The sequence below is a fragment of the Thermobia domestica genome, chromosome 1 (assembly GCF_964235325.1).
Source record: "Thermobia domestica chromosome 1, izTheDome1.hap1.1, whole genome shotgun sequence".
In the NCBI taxonomy this organism is placed as follows: Eukaryota; Metazoa; Arthropoda; class Insecta; order Zygentoma; family Lepismatidae; genus Thermobia; species Thermobia domestica.
This window is the reverse complement of record NC_137454.1, coordinates 189,533,431-189,554,566: the sequence shown is the minus strand read 5'-3', so window position 1 is coordinate 189,554,566 and position 21,136 is coordinate 189,533,431. Positions and strand designations below refer to the sequence as shown.

Genomic DNA, 21,136 nt, shown 5'->3' with positions numbered 1-21,136 from the left:
ATTTTATGCAACTATAAATTGAAATTTCTCAAATTACAAGAATTGTTCTCTGTCTACTTATTACAATACCAAGAAACTTCCCTTAGATTGATCGAAAAAAATTTCTGGAGAAAGCATCGTAAAATAATTGCTAATATAACGAAAAAACTAGAGAGAAATATAAGTTATTTTCGTATATTATCAACTTAATTTGCGAGTTCTTCAGTTTATCTGAAATGACAACTAACTTTGTTTCTCTGTTAAGTTTTACAACTTTTATTTTGTGGCTTGTTTTTCATCTACGTTGAATGTATTTTATCTTCCGTTTGGGGCTCATCTTATAGCATGGAATTGGCATATGTCCAGCTGACTCTGATCAAGAATAGATTGCCTTTGTTCGTTCTCCAGTTTCTTTATCTTTCCTCGCAATATTCGGGTAGTTGATTGTGAAGTTATCTCATCAAAAACAAGAGATTTGTTATTTTCCCTTACATGCCACCATTTACCACTGTCGTATGGAGTATAAATTGTAGTAAGAGTATTGGAAGAAAAACATTAGGGATCTTTTGAAGTTATGTATACATGTATAACGCACTCTCTAGTAAAACTTATAATAGATCATATTTCTCTAAGTAGTGGAAAGAATTGCCGTTTCAGCTTCAAACATAAAACAAATAAGTAATTAAGGTAGATAAGGATCACGAAGATTCTGGATTTATTTTACCTCCTTTCCCAATCAGAAAAGAATGATCAAACGAAATGTTTGAAGGAATATATTTGTGTTTGCCTTTAAAGTATTACTTAAAAAAAAAAAACTTTAAACAATAATACTATCTTTCCACAATGTATGTTAATTATATTCTTTGGTAAGCCCATTTTCTTGGCGATTTTTTCTTCATTCTACTACCTGTATTTCCACCACCTTAAAACAATAAGTGGGTTTTATGGTTTCTTTCATAATAAAAATACTTTTTCTGAGATGTATGCTTAGCACTGATTTCAATAATGGTTTGCTTTTATATCTTCATTTGGTATTAATAGGATATGAATAGATTCCAAACTTTTACTAATGTATGTACAAAATATGCATATGATTTTTACTGTTAAGAACCTAAATATATTTGATGATCTAAAATATCCCAACAAATGAAAGTGTTCTGTTGAATTATTTTTCAACAGTGGAATATCAAAATTAAAAAGTAGTGCAAAGCTGGTGCTCCTATTAGATAGTGAAATATTCAAGGACTTTCTTTTGTTACCTTAGAGATGGCATGTGTAAGTTGGAGGGCCGTAAGAGACAATAAATTAGATTTCACAAGAACTGAATAGTTACAGTATATACAATTGAGGAACTTTTTCATCCTACACTAACATCACAAGAACACACACACACACACAAAAAAAAATTATAACGGTAACAAAAATATATTTACTTACTAAAGAAAGGCAGAAAAGGATCATATTGGCCTTCGAACTGGACACATAAGCTTTACTTACGACGAGATTTGAAGCATAAAGGATTGTGAAAGGGGATAGGAGTGAAAAGTTGAATTCTGTGTTGTATTGTTAGAGTTGCCGAGCTGCAAGATATGTTTTGCACTGTGCGATCGAGGGTTGGATTTTTTCAATTCAGTTTAAGAGATTACGTTAGAAACGCATTTTCATTAAAGTGGCAAGTGGAATGGATGAAAGCACTCGGTAGGCCTGAACCGGCCCCAGGGCTGGTTGTTGCACATGGCTGGCTTAGATCTTGTTTCAATAAGACACACTTTCGTCAATGTTTCAATCTTCGAAAATTTCAAATTATTACTACAGCTGCTATAGTTAATTCTATTTATTTGCATCCCCTAAACGGGAGAAATTATGTTTGAAGATACCGTTGTTTTAGTGAAAATTCAGAATAACATTGTTATTACGATAAGGTGGTTTCCAATTTTCCATTTTTTATTTTTTTATACAATTAGGAAGCACTTTATGATTTTTTATTTCTCTATTAGGTTCTATGTATTATACAACCTCAACTAATTCAGAATCTTCATGATAACAGAGATAAATACTATAAACTTCAATAAATGACGGACGTATTGCATTTCCAGTATGTATAATCTCAATTGGAAGTGGAAAAAGGTTATAACTACACACCGTGACACTGCCAATATTGACGTATTCAATGTGTGCTAGAAATTGTATTTGACAATGTAAATAATATATAGAAAAATAATTTATTAATTATAATTGTCAATAAAATTATATAATTATCTTACTTAAGTTACTTATAATATCGAGTTTTAGTGTAATTAAATTTGTGTATTAAGATACTGAAAAATAGTTTATTAGTTTTGTACAGTACAAGTAAATTAATATCAAATATTTCAAATACAATGTTAATCTCTAAATAACTGAGTAACGTCAGTAGTTGTATACGTGTTCCTTTCAAAATAAATATATAAATAAAAATTTTTACATAATGGTAATGACACTGAAAAAATTGGCATCGATAACATCGGGGATTTACAATGAAACACTTTCTTTGATAAATCTCTATTTTGTACAAGATCAAGTACAATGCGAAAATTCTTTCATCTACTGACTACACAGGTAATTGAATTTTACAAGGTTGAAATACCTTTTATCTTGTTAGGAAAAGAAGAAAAGAAATTTGCAGAATGAATACAAACACAAAATGTAATTTTCATTTTCTTTTGCTCTAATCTACGATCCATTTATTATGATCTGTTGTGAGATCTAAATTTAAAAAAAAAAAAAGATGAGTTAAGTATTGATTTGCAGACTTTGCACATATATATATATATATATATATATATATATATATATATATATATATATATATATATATATATATATATATATATATATATATATATTTAAAAAATAAAGATATTTAATTTACATAATTTCAATGTTTACATGTACTCACATTTACTATTAGCTACTTTTCTTCGGTATTATTACTTCCTTAACTTTAAAAATTATAAACACGTTAATGATGAACACTTTTCAACATCATTTTTGCACACACATTAAACATAGTTACATTTTCAGTATTATTTTCTTATGCAGTTGAAACGTAAACAATCAGAAAAAACAACAGACTCAAAATCTTATTAACGCAATTCTGGTAATTATTTTGTGAGCTTAGAGGTTTATTAGTAAGTTCGGGTTTATACAAATTTTTAAAAGGAAAGTTCAAATAATATACAACAAAAATAACACATATTTCGTTCACACAAAGGGTGAGTATACCATCTGGTGAGTGTTAATCGTTTGATAGTAATACATCGGAAGACTTCATCGAAAAATACGAAAGATAGCATTTCGAGATAAATCTCTAACTTACTTTCGATAGTTTACATTCAATCTACTGATAGTAAAGCATCTATTTACACAGAATGAGATCCTCTAAGGCCAACACTAATACGATGCTTCTTGTCTTCGTAGACACATTCAACAACCCACGACGTAGAAACGCAGAAACTTCTTCTGGTTCTTTTCCAATTTAAATTATTCTCTACGTCTTTGTCCTCCTTGCTTTCATCATCATTGATCTCAGGACTACTAGTTGTAATCTCAGTCTTCAATACCTGTCTTCCTCCACAGCTCAAATCTACAATAGTTGTTGCTTGTCTACAAGCGTTAAATCGACTTTGCTCTGAACTCTCTCGTTCAGAACTATAAATACTGAAATCTTGACTTTTGGCCGTTTTTATCCCATTCTTTGAGGTGACATGTATCAAGAATAAATCTTCTGGAACAAAGAATCTTTTCTCGGAACTTGAATCATAGTATCCTTGAAAAGCATACGCAGTCCTTCTTTGTCCTCCGTGGACTGAATCCTGGGAACGTACACTGCATGATGCTGTGTAAGAAGTTGAAGACTCTTGAGGCTGTCTTCCTGGATTCAAAGGAACTAAATCACCATTAATTTCTACACCAGGATGTACTCGAAAATGATTCTTACTTAGCAGTGCACTATTACACTTCATCCATCGTTTGGCACCTGACCTAAAGTTTTCATTTAGCCAGCAATATATGAATGGGTTATAACAAACATTGGACATGGCTAACCAATGACAGGCAAACAACGTACTACTACTATGGCGATGAAGGCCTTTTTCTGTCACCCAGTCAGCGAAGATGTGATACAAGTTCAGAGGAAGCCAACATAAGGCAAATAGAACAACAACTATAATTAGCATTTTTATTGTCTTCTTCTTAGCTTTGGTCTGGACATTCAATTGTTCCCGTGTTGCAGATCCAACAATTTTCCTGAACCAAATCTTTCGAGCTACGAAAATATATGACAACGAAGTCACCGTTAATGGTATACAATATTGAACGAGGAAAGTACCCAAGGTAAGCCATTTTCTAAAGCGTAAAGATGGGGAAGGGAACCTTGCCTGGCATCTGTGAAGTAATTTGTAAGTAAATACAGGTACTACTTCATGGTAGAGAGCGTACGGTAAGGATAACAAAGACGAGAAAATCCATACAATAGTAATAATGATTAACCCATGAGTTGTTGAGAGTCTCGGTTTCAAAGGATTAATTATCACTTGATATCTATCGAGAGCAATGCAGGTCATTGTAAACGAAGAGACATACACAGACATTACTTGAACGAATGGCACTAGACGACACAAAATAGATCCAAATGGCCAATCATCCATTAGAATTCTAACTACGTTAAAAGGGATGTTGATACATGTAAGGAGAAGATCAGATACTGCCAGATTAGCAATGAAAGTATTAGTAACTGTATGCATCTTTCTGTTCTTCACTACAATATGACAAACTAAGAAATTTCCGAACAGTGACACAAAGACAAGAACAGCATAAATTGTAACAATCAACGCATTCTTTATCAACTCATGTCTGTCATGAAACCAGTATGATAGATCCATCACCATTGTACCTCGCTTGTTACCCACTGAGATTCCTAGTTCTGGGAATGATGTAGTTGATGTGGTTGAACTTGTAGATGTCTCATTCTTAAGAATGTCAAGAGATTTCAAAAAATGTTCTAAACGTGTCATTGTTGTCGATGTGTTATTATTATTTGCTGATGCATCAAACCCCTTATCTCTATTGAGAATTTCTTTAAGTTTCTTTAAGATTTCTTCAGCCATTAGGGCTATCTGTTAATTCTTGACTAAAGTTCTCTTATTTGCTGTTACAATACGAAATACGATGCTTTTACTGTTTTCTTCTGAACGAACACAGCATTTAAAATAGCACAATTTATAAACCATGTAGGTACATATTCAATGCCAACTTTCTATTAATACCTCTCATCTAAATTTTAATATTACTCATACACATTGTGATAACATTAACAAAATGTCACTGCATCACATTTGTTTGAAATGGAAGAAAATCGTACTTAACTATTATGCACATTGAGAGATTTTTTAATACCAATAAATGAAGTATTTCAATGATCTAATTATATTGCTGTTTCTACCCATTTGACTAATTATATTGATATAAATATGAGTTTACATACGTTAGCTCACATTCATAGTCACAAATTTGTTTTGATTTCTCACAGCAATTTTTTTCTATGTTTGGAAACTTCAGTGCATTAAACATGGAAAGCAAAACACGTAATGTATGTGTCGTTTTGAACGCGGAGGATTAGAATTAATCACAGTATTGGTAATCAACAACAGTTACTAATAATTGTATCTAGAAAAAAAAGAGAGAAAAAGAAATATTGCACATGTGAAGTCATGTTAATACATCTCTACTTCTCAATGAGTACAAACATTTAATTTTTCATAAGTTCTTTATAATAAGAGATCTCATTATATTTTTTGTCAGCATTATAGCTGATAGAACATATCAAGAGCTTGAAATTATAGCTGTTTGTGCATAAAATTTTGTACTTTATGCAAATTAATTTTCGTAGGCACATGCCAACACGCTGAAATGTTTTTTCCTTGAAAACATGCTCATTTATAAAGTCAAAAATTAATGTTAGCCAGGTATACAATGTTCCCTTAAATTTAAAAATGAGTCTACACTATATTTCTGTATGTGGGTTTCATGTCACTTCCTCTTATGATGGTGATAAAGGTTTCTCTTCAGCTTTCGTATAACTTACTATAATAATTGCACGTTCATTATAGTTTTTAATATTGAAAAAGTTCGTCTTTAAACTTTTAAAAATTATTGATATAGTGAGATAGCACTTTTTGTGACGTTTTTTAGTGGAAGAGAGGTAATATGAAACAAAACGAGCACAAACTGTAGATAAATATACGATTATTTACTCAGATTGGACAAGAAAATTATAAAAGTCAATATTCAATTCTTTCGTTAGTCCAACATTACACCACTTTTTTTTATTAATATTGTTACACTTTCACTTGTCAGTTCTTTCTATTGAATATCTCAATATTACGTCATTTTTCACTAATAATACTTAAGACTTCCCCCACCATTGTTTGGTAGGAATTGTCGTTTTTAATCTATAAAACAACCATCTGCCATTTGCCTCATCAAACTCGTACTCATAGAACTGTCTCAAAGACGACAGTTTACTGACTCCATGCAACACCTAAAATAAAGGAAAAGAAAATATTATAGTAACAACTATAGTAAGTACGAATTGCTTTGAATGGCTTAGAAAAGATTAGTACCAGATAAAAGTAATAGTCAACGAGAACTACTATATTGTATATCTGAAAACTTGGCACCAAATTTAAAACTGTGTGTGTTTATTCTTATAGAAAACATAGACTGCGTTAAATTAAGATTCGGATCAACAATAGTATAATTGAGTTACTTTCTTTTCACAAACATAACTATTCCTTTTTTTTATTTTTTAAGAGTTAGTTTTCCAAAGACTTCTTTATATAAGGTAACTGCAGGTATATACGCCAGTGCAGCTAAATACGCCAGGTGTTCAGTGCTGGGACGTTTCCAACGAAATCTGCAAAAATGCGCCTCCAATATGTGCCGGGGTATTGGAAAAGTCCGATCTGACTTAGGGGGAGAGGCTGAGACCGTCAAGCCGTGCATGCAACATTATTTGCTTCGTTAAGGTTTCGTGGAAGGGCGTTATTATTTCAAGAGAGGTAAGAATCCGTTACTAGTACCGTGCTAATTTAGAACATTGCTGATTGTTTACAGCAATGTACTCCTTATTTTGTGTCCGTTTAGGAACATTTTGTTTGGTAAGTGTAATTTAAGTGTTTGTGATTCCATGGCTACTAAATCAATACCAAGCATGGTGCACCGAAATACGCAAGAGCTTGTGCAGGACTGACTACAGAAAACAAAGATGTTTCATTTGTCCCACATGTTCCATGTAATATCGATGTAGTTTTTCTTTTTTTAATTACAGTACAGTGACACTGATTGTTTATCTTCTTATGGACTAAAACTTTTCAGTTTGAAACTTCATTTTCACTTTGGAGATTATAGTTTTTACATTTTCTTTTTATCTTCATCTTGCATTTTGGTTATTCTTTTTCCTTCAGCCTTGTTTTGTAGTAATATTTGAGTTCGTATAATACAGACGATGTAAGCAGTTGCATGATTTATTACAAGTTTCTAGTAGTATCCTAGACTTGGCGTAATTACCTGCATGTGTCGGTAAATAACCCACTTTGTAACAATTTTTCCTTTACCTTGGGTACAAAATAGAAGTGAATCGCATCATTGCCACATATTTTTTTCTACACGCGGAAATGGCTACTCTGCAACACACACATCTTGTTATTTGTGTTTCACGAAAATTAAGGCCATGAAAAATCCAACACCCTTAACATGGCGTATTTGCCTGTACCTACCTTACATTGTCTTTATGCAGGGTATCCCAAACGTAATGGTAAAAAAAGAAACCACAGATTTCTGGCACCAAAACAAGAAAAAAGTTTATATGACCAGAAGTGGACAGGGGCGGAGCTAGACAGCTTCGAATGTAGGGAAAGAAACTTCACACCTGCCAGCGAAGTAGTGACAGGAGCTAGGAAGGGGGTTCATAAATACATAAAAATCACCTTGACTTTTTGATATGTTAAACGTATGTTACATAACTGCACTAGAGATTCTCCATATGTCATTTAGGGATTCACCGAATGTGTACGACAGAGGAATTGAAACGGTGCATTAAATATGGAAACCATACTAAAAAAAGTTATCCCTCCATGGCACGATTGCACGTACATATACAATGGGAGTCAAAGCAATGACCACTTAGCGTGGTTGCATGATCTTAGGGGGCAATGGAAAGTGGTATACCAAACAGAAACTTGCAGATAGAAGGTAGAAATATGAACAGGTATAACTAGTCGTGTAATGTAATGAAATAACAGGTAGAATACACAACGACTTAATTTATTTGTAACGTAGTAACTTACACAGAGTAGCACTACAAACTACTAGGTCATACGTGCTAACAATAAACGTACCTACAGAAGATGTTCAAAGTGCTGTCCTCCCACGTGATGCAACGTGCTAATCGTGAGTTTCGAATACATTCCATCACTTCCAGTGTGTTCCGTAACTGTTTACATGCATCTACAATGCGGATTTGTAAGTCGGCAAGTTCCTTTCCTTAAGTGTGAAGTCCCTTTCCCCACACATCCGAAGCTGTCTAGCTCCGCCCCTGTCCACTTCCGGACTGTAGGTCATATAACTTTTTTTCTTGTTTTGGTGAAAGGATTCTGTGGTTTCATCTTTTACCATTAATTTTGGGACACCCTGTATACATTGATGTCCAAAACGTAAGCAGATTAGCCCACAAATGTACCCATTTTGATGCTTACGACCGAAACAAAGTCATACACCGAGGAAAGCAATAGCAGAGCCACCTAGTCTGCCCTAGAGCGAGTTCAGCAGTAGTCGGTGTGAGTGGTTAGTGCAATTGTTGTGCGTGTACATGGTGAGAGGACAATCAATTGCGGCTGCTTTCTGGAGGACATCGAATCAGTAATTATGCGTACATTGGAAGTATGGCACAAAGGCAGCATCTGAATAAATTTGGAAGTGGTCGCATTGCCGGGAAATTGGAAGAAGAGCCGACAGTAACCAGTGTGGTACTAGAATTGGGAATTCACCACAGCATAGTGTCAAGCGTATGGTCGAGGTACCAGAAGACCGGAAATGGTGTTAGAAATGTCTCAGATGTTCATTCGTTACTTGGTGTTAAGTGCGAAACGAAACCGCTGCAATAGTGCTTGGCAACTGATTACTGAACTTCATGCCAGCACAGGGACACGTGTATCTCGCCAAACTGTAACCAGACAATTACGCGCGATAGGACCCTATGCTCGTAAACCAGTGAAATGTATCTCATTAACATCGCGTCATAAACAGGCTCGTCTGCGATAGTGTCAAGAGCACATTACCTGGCCGGAGGAGGACTGGGGTCGAGTGATGCTTTTCTGATGAAACCGCTATTGTCTGCCATCTGATTCTGGACGACAGTATATCTGGCGTGAAGCTGGCACTCGATACCACCAAGAAAACATTGCGGAAACGAACAAACCAGTCGGCGGAATCATGGTCTGGGCCAGCATAATGATCGATGGACGTAGTAAGTTGCAGTTTGTAGAAGGAAGGAATCTAACTAGAGCCAGATATTGTAATGTTGTTTTCCCTTCATATTCATTTATTTTGTGCAGCTATCGGTCCAGAGTTTTGTTTTATGGACTGCAATGCTCGTCCACATCGTACAACTGCCGTGGCCACCCTCCTTCAGGAGGAGAATATTCATTGAATAAAGTGGTCTGGTCAGCGTACTCTTCGGATCTCAATCCCATAGAGCATGTTTGGATGCTCTAGGGAAACGTGTCGCCGAGCATATACCTCTACGCAGTACTCTTCCAGACCTCCAATGGGCCCTCAAGGGAGAGTGGCAGGCCATGCCAGAAGAACTGCTTGGTAATCTTATTTCCAGTACATCAATGGCACATCAATGTCAGTCGTGTATTTCTGTTCGGGGAGGGCATATTCCATACTGATGTATCCACGTGAATACCTTACTGTACTATTCTTTGGTGTATTCTAGACTTAAGTTTCGACATTGAATATGTCTGCTTTTCATATTCATTACGTATGGCACTCTATTTCTGTAGTAGACACTCCATGAAAACAATGACCATAATGTTACCTCGTGTATTTTATTTCTAACCTCAACCGACACTCATACAATCAGGTATATTCCGGTCTTAGGTCACTTTAAGATTCGTGCTTAATATTTGAACATCCCTGTATGTTGTGTATTTGTTCTGTTCATGTATCCGCAAGAGACCCAAAATTTCAAGAGGCTCAGGAACTACATGATGGGTCACCATGAATTTTAGTCAGGAATCAGAGAGTCAGAAGTTAGAAATCGGGTTCGTTGCTGGAGATTATCCATCCAGTTGATCCTAAGATATGGACAATCAAAAATTGGTTTCCGATGTATTTCTATGGAAGTAACTATGAATATTATCATAGCTTGATATCAGATAGACAATCCGCAGTGCTGTTTCGATTAGCAGGTTAGTATAATGATCAAGTAGGAAAATACTAATCTATTCGTGGAATTCAATATTAAAATGAAATGAAATGATCTTCTGCTCAACAAATTAAACTTAAATTTGTTAAGGAGATTGGTTTACCAAAAATCAAACCAGATTCATTCACGTGAAGTACTGTGACACTGCTGCTTGTTATTATACTTACATGGTAAATCTGATTAAAATTGAAGAAACAAAGGAACAGAAATGTATTCAACTGACATTGACAGGGTCTGACTTAGCAACCAGTAGCGGAAAGTTTGCATAATATTCTCAACCAATATTATTTTGTTCAATTGCCACCAAATATGTAAATGAATAAGACCTTGAAGAAGACTCAAGCTTCGATTGCTCATATAAGAGTTCATGTTTGAAATATGTAAATGCATTTACACAATGAAATTACTATTTGTACTATATAAAAAGGTGTGTACTATGAGATATATTGCAACAAGTATCCAATTTTTGCAAGTATCTATGCATTTTTATGAAACATTTTCAGCTCATAAATTACTGATTAACGCAGAATAAAATGTCACAAAATTGAGAATATAGTTTGTGCACCTAAAATGAATCTTCTTTGTTCACCGGTTCTAAGTTTAATTGGGGCTCATTCTTTCGTAATCATGAGGATACAACATGGACGAAAAATTAAGTAAAGATAAAATGGCGTGGATTCATATATTCCTAATCTATCTCAGATGAAATTGTAAAATAATTTTAGATATAAAACAAAATTAGCTGAAATATTCATATCCTTCCCAAAATAATTCATGACACTCTGTGCATCATAGTAGCCCCTCTGGCCACCCTTAATATAACTGATTAGCATGTCTCAGGCTTTCTCTCAGGATTTACAAAATGGCGTGGGGTTTGAAATAACTCTAAAGTGGTGTAACGAGGGTCATGGCCGTAGCTACCTCATGTCGTAATCTTCGGTGGACCACCGATGGGCAACTAGAGACATCTCGCCAAAAACTGGCGTCCCCGCAGCGACGATATGCGATCGCCTAACTTGCGCTTTGAAAATTATACCACCAGCGGCAGAAACACGACAAAACGCCAATGAACCATAAAATTATTCCCCCAAAATATGTTAAATTGCCTATATGCATGATTTGTTTACATTAAGGTGAGTCTAAAAAACACTGAAATAAAAGTACTCCCTAATGGGCACGAACCACCAACTTTATGATTACTAAACGCGTATTCTTCCGACTTTGCCACAGAAGCGATGAAGAAACCCTTGCTTGTAGAGGAATAAATCGTTGATGTCTTTTCAATTTGGCCAATCAGAGCTCGTGTATATTCGACGATCACCGTTTGGAATCAGATAAAATGCATTCACCATGTAATTTTATTACAAAATGACGAGCGCCTATTTACTTTATTTCATAGTTCTCATATATTCACTTTCTAATGATCGCCAACAGTTGCCATCTAAATTCATACAATTATACTCACTCATCTCAATATTTTTCACTTCATGATGTAGAGCCAGGGGTTACTCTTTACCCCCGTAGCTCACTTTAGGAACAATTCGTCAGGAAAATATAATATATAATAACCGCATGCATATGACTAGCAGTAGTTCGTGTCGGTCTCTTCGCGATTCTCCGAGACGAACCGAAGAAGCGCGGACCAAAATAAAGTCCTCGCTGCTATGCGGTGGTAACTTCAACATCCCGACTTTAGATATCTGTTTCAACTCAACAAAACCCTGCCGCCAGTGGCACACTAAAGGCAATCCTTCGATACGTCTCTATATCGACGATCGATATTTACCAGCAAGTGGGCTACTAGATGTTGGCGACGTTTACGGCATGGGGTAAATGGAAGGTATCATGGTACAGCCAAGAATTCAGTTTAGAAAACTTTATAATTATTTTAGTTTAACATCCCATGACTATGCTCCAAGTAGAGGTCTGCACGGGCGGGCCGGACACGGGTCTACAAAGCATACTTCACTTCGGGCTCGAGCCGCAATTTTTTAAATATACAACCAAATTTCTCGGGCTTTTTTCAGGCCTAACTTTGTAAATATGCTGTACAACGATATTTATTGGATCGTTCTTTTTGAGGAACTTTTAATGCACAACTACAAAACTAAACCTCTAGTTGCTGTAAATAAAAATACAATTTTGCGTTAATTATTAAGTTTTGTAATTTGGGCTTATTTAGGGCTCATTTGATTATCACACGAGCTCGGTCAGGACTCGAGCCTAAATGCTAAAACATTTCGGACTCTTGTCGGATCTCACATTATAAATTCATAGGCCGAACCAGGCCCGGGCTAAAAGTTCCGGCCCTTGCAGACCTCTAACTCCAAGGCAAAGAAAAGCGGTGACAATGAAAATGAACGATATGGTGGAATAAAGAAAGCGGAAGAAAACAGGAGTCCAGAGAAAAGTCGCACACATGATGTTTGTCTAAAAGTCCACTTAGCGAGAGTTGAAAACAAACCAGGAACACCGAAAATCTATATATATAAAATAGCAATATGTCCCTAGTGCGTCCATCAGTACAGCAGAGTTAACGTACCTATCCTTTATATTGAACTATTGTGACGTTTCTTTCACGGAAAACAAAACTTCATAGACTCGAGATGTAAAACCAGCGATAAAAGTTCCTTCATTTTGGTAACATTCATTTTGGGAATAACGGTGGTATGTCTAGAACGTACAGAAAATTACATTCTTTTAATTTACTGAAAACTCTGCTCAAATTGTCGTCCATTCCGATGTTATTTACGAAACAATTTTAATCAAACGGAAAGAACTTTTGTCACTGACTACACAATGAAAAATATATATCGCCCATGTTAAATCAAAGCTCTTAATCCATACTAGCTGTATTCACTTCTGCTCTCTCTCTCTGTCTCTCTCACTCTATCTATGTCTTTTAAGAAACACACGTTTTGATCGATGAATATCCCCATTATTATTTTTTTCTGTGTGCGTTTTTTCTATACTATCATATTTTGTGTATATATATATATATATATATATATAAACATCTTCTCGTTAGGTGTTAGTACTCACTTGACTTTTCTTTATTTTCTTAGCGTATTTTTCATTACCACATTCATGTTTTCAGAAGAAAGAGATACAGGCGACATTTAGTATCTTGCATTATTTGGATAATGTTCTTGCACTAAATTTTACGCCGGTGAGCAAAAACACATCTTATAGCCAGGATTTCTTAGGTTTTCACTGTTGTCTGAGTTACAACTAACCTTCAAAATAAGCTTTCATATGTAACGCTAATATTTTGCTTCAAAATTATTTATGACTACTTATAAAATAATATTATTTACTGTCTTAGAAGGTAGTGTTAAAAGTGTGTTAAATTTATTTAAATATACAAATTATCCTAGAAAATGTCAACCACATTGGCAGTCTAATGCCACTGTCAGATAGATTAATTTTTTGCTAAATAAACACGTAAGGTAACAATCGAGGAAAAAAAAAGACAAATGATGTTTTTTTTTTCATCCTCTACAAAGTGTAATGGTTGCTCTTGTGCCAAAGAGTAGCCAGTTCTATTGGTGGGTGTGTCTTAAACCTACAAGTCACCTTTAGAGGAGCGTTGCCAAAACTAACGTCTTGATCCCAGATCGAAACATTGTTATGGGCATTTCCGAGTTTATAGTCACATCCAAATTCATACTTGTCTTTGTCAAATTTACCATAAGCGGAAGGTTATAGTGCTCTGGATGATGAAAGAACGTAACCAATGAAAATATACATATTCCAATAAGATATAATAGCAAACTTCACATTCTCAAATTTACCACAGAATATACAGCATGTCCATAAAAATACTAGCATATTTTAAAGTGGTATTACATCGCTTTGGATAATCGTATTTAAATGAAATTGATCACATTTGAAAGAAAAACTCAAATATTTTTAGTATACCTCATAGACATTGAATGTGGGTCCCATGAGTGGCGATGCAGACGTCAAGACAATATTTCCATTCATGACACAGTCCCTTTAAGAACCTAAAAGATTCATGCTCAGATATTGTAACTCTTACAAGATTTTTAAACAGTGTAAACTTTTCTCTGTAATTAAGTATTTTGAACAAACTTTATATCTACTTTTCTTACAACTTTTGTTCATGTGACTTTATTCTCCTGTGCTCTGGATGCCCAATATCATTGTTTTTGACAATACACCTTCATAATGCATAACGATGTTGTAATAGCATATATTAAAGAAAGCTGTTGATTATATTATTGTATATGGTAGGTAGTTCTTTTTTATAATTGTCACTTATGTGATATTGATTATACTAAATTATTTAATAGTATATGAATACACTGAGTGAATAGACTGTATAAAACGACTATTTATCTAACACAGATACCATATCGTTGACTAAATCCTCTCCATAGTTTTTACCTAGAAATTTGCTTTCGCTGCTCACGCAGGTCCAAAACCATTTCAAACCTTAGATAAAAGCCCAAGCAATGGTTTGGATTCCATGCACAATATGGCTCGTACATGAAAAGGAAAAAGATATGCTACGCTAATCTGCAATTTAAAAAAAAAAATATGCAATGAAACCAACTAACCGGCTCGGACGAAGATAATCGTATGTCACATTTTTTAACTTTTGACTAAGTTAGAAAGGAAGGCTGATCATTCCCATGCAATTCAATGCAATGACACAAATCTAACAAGCTCCACTTACCATCTGCAAGTACATTTCCAAAATTGGTTAATTCTTTGAATAAGATCTTTAAAAGTTTTTTTTTTTTTTTTTTTTTTAATGATCGTAACAAATTTATACTTCGCATTTTATCAACATGTAAGGACAGTCAATTAAACAAAAAGAATTCAGAAAGTTTCAAATCACAAACTTACAAATAAAGTGTTCAGTGTCAATTATATCAAAACAACAGCACTCACCCTTATAACAAAAATCTGAATTAACTAAATCATTATATTTAAATTTTCAAAAACCCATCATTATTTCTTTAGGCAATCTTAAATACGTGAAAAATGTAGGCTTAATAACAAAGTACTCTGATTTATCTTATTGATACCCACTTACCTAATGTCATCAATGATTATTCTCTGTCTCCTTTAGCTTAGCTGGCATAAGTGTGGGACGTAAAACTTAAAAGATTTAAAAGATTATGCTCTGTTAAGGCTCTGGCTTTCACTAATCATTTTCAAACTTTTAAACAAACTATATTATATATTTTTAAACAAATCAGCAATTATTAAATATATTTTAAGTGTAATTTTTATTGATGAACACAAAATCCGGGTTTCCCGTTTTTAGAAAAACTGAAACCGGATTTTGAAAAACTTTATTTTTTAATCAAATCGGTTTCGGTTTTTGATTTTCTATCAAACCAGTTTTTGTTATTATCAAGTTGGTGCGGTTTTGAAGAACTTTATGATTCTTCGTTAAGCTGTTTAGAAATGAGTATTACAAGAATCATTTTCACCGGTTGTTCGAAACTGAAAACTTATTTTTGTAGTAGTTTTGTTTCCATTTAATGAATGTGGCGAAGCAAAAAAACACTGTCATCACTAATTGCAGTAACAAATGCTCTTGTATTCTGTTCTGTAAACTCCTGTTTGTTTGTTCGTTAAATAGGCCTACCTAGGTAGTTCTATCAGTACTAAACTTATATTTAAATTTTCTTCCACATCAGATGAAAATAACAATAGAGTTTCTTTCAGGAAAATATTTTTGGCGAAATGTGTATTTGCATATTCACGGAACGACTAGTCTGTGTTACACTGTTTATTTCCGACATAAGACTATCTGCGGGTAATGCCTTGATCAGCTTTTTAAAGAAATACTGATTACCATGTTAGTTTCTAAATGCAGACCAAGACTACTTTATTTTTCAACTGAGTTTTTAGGCTACTTTCTTCATGTTACGAGCTGAGTTGAGTTGATTTTGAGTTTAACGTCCCGTTCAGCAGCAAGGCTATGTGAGACGTGGATCTACTGATTAACGTGGAATCCGAATATATGAGCTCCCGCCGGGAATCGAACCCGGGTCTCCCACGCCACAGGCGCGTACGCTTACAGCTTACGTTAGTCACGAAGAAGCTCTCCTTCATGTTACGCATCATGTATGATGACACGTAACAGAACAATAATATAAATAAAATAATAAACCTCACTTCTTTTGAGATACAAGTTATGACCAAACATTTCACTTACTATTTATCGAAGTGGGTGTTGTGTGATTCTATGATGCTATTGGTTGAAGAAGTCATCGGGAGGGGAGGTATGAGTGTTTTCTGCATTATTCTTGAGGCTGGCCAGAGCATAAGCGCAATACACACTGTTCACTTCTTGGTTTGTTGTGCTATAGTATTGTTAGAGTGATAGTTGTGATTTGAAGGAGAAAATGGAAACGAAAATAATCACCACACAAAGTAATACATTCTGATATTAGAAAGGCTACACAAAATTTTAAAATTTTGTAGAAAATAAAGAAAAATTAGATTCATATTGCATTCAATAAAATAACAAAAAACAACTGCTTGTGCTGTAGACAGAAGTGTGACAACTGCTATAAAAATTGGTATATTTTCTTCAACCATACTATTCAAATTATATGCATAAACCCACTATAGACCAGTTCGGTAAGAAATGGCTGATGCGCTTGAGCGTAACCCCTCTTGGCAAAGCTATATTAAAAATTGATTCTGTTAATATGCAGTATCATTTGCGATCCCGGATAATATGACTTTTCTTAAAGAGCTCCCTCGTGGCTAAGCGGTTTGCGTAAGCGCCTTCTACATGGGAGGCCCGAGTTCGATCCCCGGTGGAAGCTCAGGTGGTTCGGCTTCTACGTTAAAATGTAGGTCACGTCTCAAATAGCCTCGCTGCTGAAAGAGACGTTAAACTCAAATCAACAACAATACGACTTTTCTTATAATTTCGAACAAGCATTGTACAGTTATACAAAGAAAACTTACTTCCCATAGGTTTCTTTAACCCTACATAAGATTTCAACAAATTTGCTATGTACTAAACTCTTCTTCTTTTGTGGGGATGGTCTCTTTTCGTCACCATAGGCATTAACATTTGCAGTTTGCAGGAGCGAGTAAGAACATTAAAAAGGAAAGTGACTCGGATTTATTTTTATTTTATTATTATTATTTTGTATTCTATTGATCTGCTTAGTCGAATTGTTAGCGCATGCGACTTTATAGTGTGTTCTACTCCAAATTGGACCAATTTATTTTTCTAATGTTGCCCCATCATCCTAAAAGGGCCATGGCTTGTTCAGTGGTAGAGCATGGGATCTCTGGTTTGATTCCAACTCACGTCGATTGGGCATTGTGATGGACAACCACCATTACATGGATTCTCTCGTATTTTCCTACAATGACAATTCCTGTTCCTACAATGACAGGATGTTGACATGTGATCAGAAGTGAGTCCTGTACGAAGCTCCACGGCACCGTCATCATTGGTTAGCATCCCATAAACCGGTTCCAAAACAGCCGAAATCAGAACTGCACAAGAAGAAGGTGCTCTTATGTGTTTGGTGGACTGCTTGCGGCATCGTGCATAGGGAACTGCTACCAGCTGGTCAGAGCATCAATGCAACTATGTACTGTCAACAGTTGAGCAGTGTTCAAGAAAAACTCAAAACTCTGGAGCCAGTACTTCTGAATCGCAAAGGGGTCCTCCTGTTACAGGACAATGCTAAGCTTCACGTGGCTTGCATAAACCGGGAAACACTATTGCATCTGTCATATTCTCCGGACATTGGACAGTCCGATTATCACATGTTCCATTCCTTGGACAATTACCTTAGAGGACGCCAGTTCAAATCCCTAGTAGAGGTGCAAAATGCACTTGATACCTTCTTCCCTTCACGGACCACCAAGTTCTACCGCGATGGAATCCATGGCCTTCCAGAACATTGGCAGAAGGGGACTATTTTTGATCTTCCTGGTACGTCTTAGGTGACATATCGATGTTCGAAAGTGGTGGGTGATAAAGCGACAGCGGTCTTGGTTACCATTATAATACAATTCGGATAACATTTATCCATTGTGTTGAATTGACGCAACTGTTCTTTACTGTGTACTATTGGTTAGTGGAAGTATTTTCTTTGTATCTGTTAAATGTTCGATTCTCAATAGAGACATTTATTGTTCGAATTTCACGTTAAACTATAGATCTACGTATTATATGGCCTCGATACAGATGAAAATTGAAACAAAACACAACTAACCTTTTGGAACCAAGTTATCTCAAGTCCTCAAAATAAAACAAAAAGACTTAATTTTTAAAGACTGATTCCAAGCAAGTAATATTAGTAATGAATCTTCAAAGGCTTATATAGTCGCGATGCTGAACAGGACGCTAAACTTGAAACTTCAAACAAACAGTTTTAAGTTTATTGTGTATCAATTATGTTTAATTTCACATAGTAGTTGCTGTAAGATTAAAATTTGGAATCGTAAACCTGTACTCGAGTGCTGTTTCCTTCACTACTGAACCCCTTTGATACCTTTGGAAAGAAACAGCACATATAATTTTCAACAAGTGTGTTACAGTGCAAATCATGTGAATAAATTTGGTTAGGATTTTGGGGAACCATACTTTTTGACAAGCTGAATTTTCCCAAGCCTAAGTTTAAATATAGCATTTTACTTCAAATTAAATTAAGTATACTTTAAGTACTTTACAAAATATTTAAGTTTCTAGATTTGTTGAGTAGAAAGTTATTTGGTTTCATTATAACATTGTATTCTACATACAAACAGATTGATATTTTTGATCCTGAGTATTATACTAACCCGCTAATCTCAAGAGCAGTACGAATAATCTATCAAGCAAGGATCATATTCATAAGTATTCCCATAGGAATATATGGGGAACCGATTTTTAATTGTTCATATCTTGGTATCGCCTTTATCAACGAACTCGATAAAGCCCAACATTGATGGTGATCCACCGAGTAGTTCCTGAGATTTCGAACGGTTACACGAACATATAGAGTAAATATATTATGGATTTTTTTAGTAAAACAAACTCCTTAAGAATTTAAATCTGTAATATTCTTCGTCAGCTACATGAATTAAGAAGTATGGGACTATGATCTTTTTAAAAAATAATTTTAAAAAATAACCAAACATCATTCAGTTTAAAATCCTTTGTTGGTCGATTTTAAAGCTTTAGGCTCTTCATGATAGGAAGCTAATTTTAGTTTCATAATGGCCTTCATTAGACTAGTTCATTCATACCTATTAATCACAAGTTATTTCTATCTGATTTGAACAAATTATAATATAAACATTTTTTTATATTTATTGTCTTAGTAGTGGCCCCGCGTAGCGTAATCACTAACGTTCTTGCCTTCGGTGCGAGCTGTCCCGGGTTCGATTCCCGGTGGGACCACCATGTCGAAAAAGTGTAAAACGCTTTTTCAGGCCAGCCAACCTCAATGAGGTCTTTCCTGGGTTTTCCTCATTCACACCAGGCAAATGCCGGGGTGGTACCTAACTTATAGGTCCCAGGCCGCTTCCTTCCTTCCTCAATCCTTTCTTCCTTTCCTTTCCTCGGATTGTGTGCTCGCCGAGGGACGTCATCCCTCAAAAACGTGACGGTCTAAATGGCCTTAGATGCCGAAAGCCCAGAAATCTAAAATCCTTTCCTATCATTGTCTTAGTAATGAGATACATTCAATATTTTTCAACAAACTACATACATTAGGACACTACTACGCTCCACTTCTTTAGAAAAAAAAATAAAATAAAAGTTCAATAAATGAAGATACGTACCAGTATTGGAAAAGTGAACTATTCCAGTAACAAATGCGTTCATAGTAGTGAAAATTCTTCCACATTTTCCTGGTGATACTTCTAGTCGAGAAGAAATTTAAAACCAACTAGTAAAAACTATAGTACAGACATATCACCACGATTCTTATTTGAGAATATTAATGAAGAAAATAAATAAATGTAGTGCTCTTAAACAAAATGTGTCAAACAAATTGAAGCGTTAACATCTTGGCTTGTACGAAACAAACATACACTTGTGTTAATTTCGTCTTTCGCATTTCTTCTTGAATGAACTTGGAAAGTACCAAAATCTAGTTTTGGGAGAATTCCTCTTTCCCCCTTCTCCGCGACTTATGTTCTTTAGAGAGAAGTGGGGAGCGCACGCGCCAAGTCTCCCCTTTACAATGCAATCTTTGAAACCAGATCAGTCCCACGGTTCTTTTACTCTTTCTCCATTTAAAAGAAACTTCGGACAGAGAATGGTGTGGGGAACACAGTCGAACTAAGAATTTAAGAAACACACTGTTTAACTCTCTCAATTGACAATACTTTGATACTTGAATAAAGATAAATCTCTTTTCAATAATATTATGACAAAAAGTTTTAATCTAAATAAGTAAGAACAAGACAAAAATAGCTAATTTTTTTGTGAGTTATGAGATCCAGAATACAGAAATTCAATTTTTAGATTTCTACGGGGATAATAACTAAACGTAGCTAAAGATGTAAATTTATTATTATTATTATTATTATTATTATTATTATTATTATTATTATTATTATTATTATTATTATTATTATTATTATTATTATTATTATTATTATTATTATTATTATTAT

At 34.7% G+C, this 21,136-nt stretch overlaps 1 protein-coding gene across 1 annotated transcript; it reads right to left on the bottom strand.

Moving 5' to 3' along the window:
• Window positions 1–2,882: 2,882 nt before the first annotated feature.
• LOC145692174 (G-protein coupled receptor 83-like) lies at window positions 2,883–20,565 on the bottom strand. The gene is made up of 2 exons (XM_081767476.1): window positions 20,297–20,565; window positions 2,883–6,559 (listed from the first exon to the last, which is right to left on the bottom strand). Exon 2 carries the CDS (start codon window positions 5,124–5,126, stop codon window positions 3,381–3,383), a length of 1,746 nt encoding a protein of 581 aa, XP_081623602.1. The 5' UTR covers window positions 5,127–6,559; window positions 20,297–20,565; the 3' UTR covers window positions 2,883–3,380.
• Between the last annotated feature and the right edge of the window lie 571 nt (window positions 20,566–21,136).

What these genes read in the sequence shown, in the direction of transcription:
- LOC145692174 (XM_081767476.1), bottom strand. Translation starts at nt 5,126, where the DNA reads ATGGCTGAAGAAATCTTAAAGAAACTTAAAGAAATTCTCAATAGAGAT.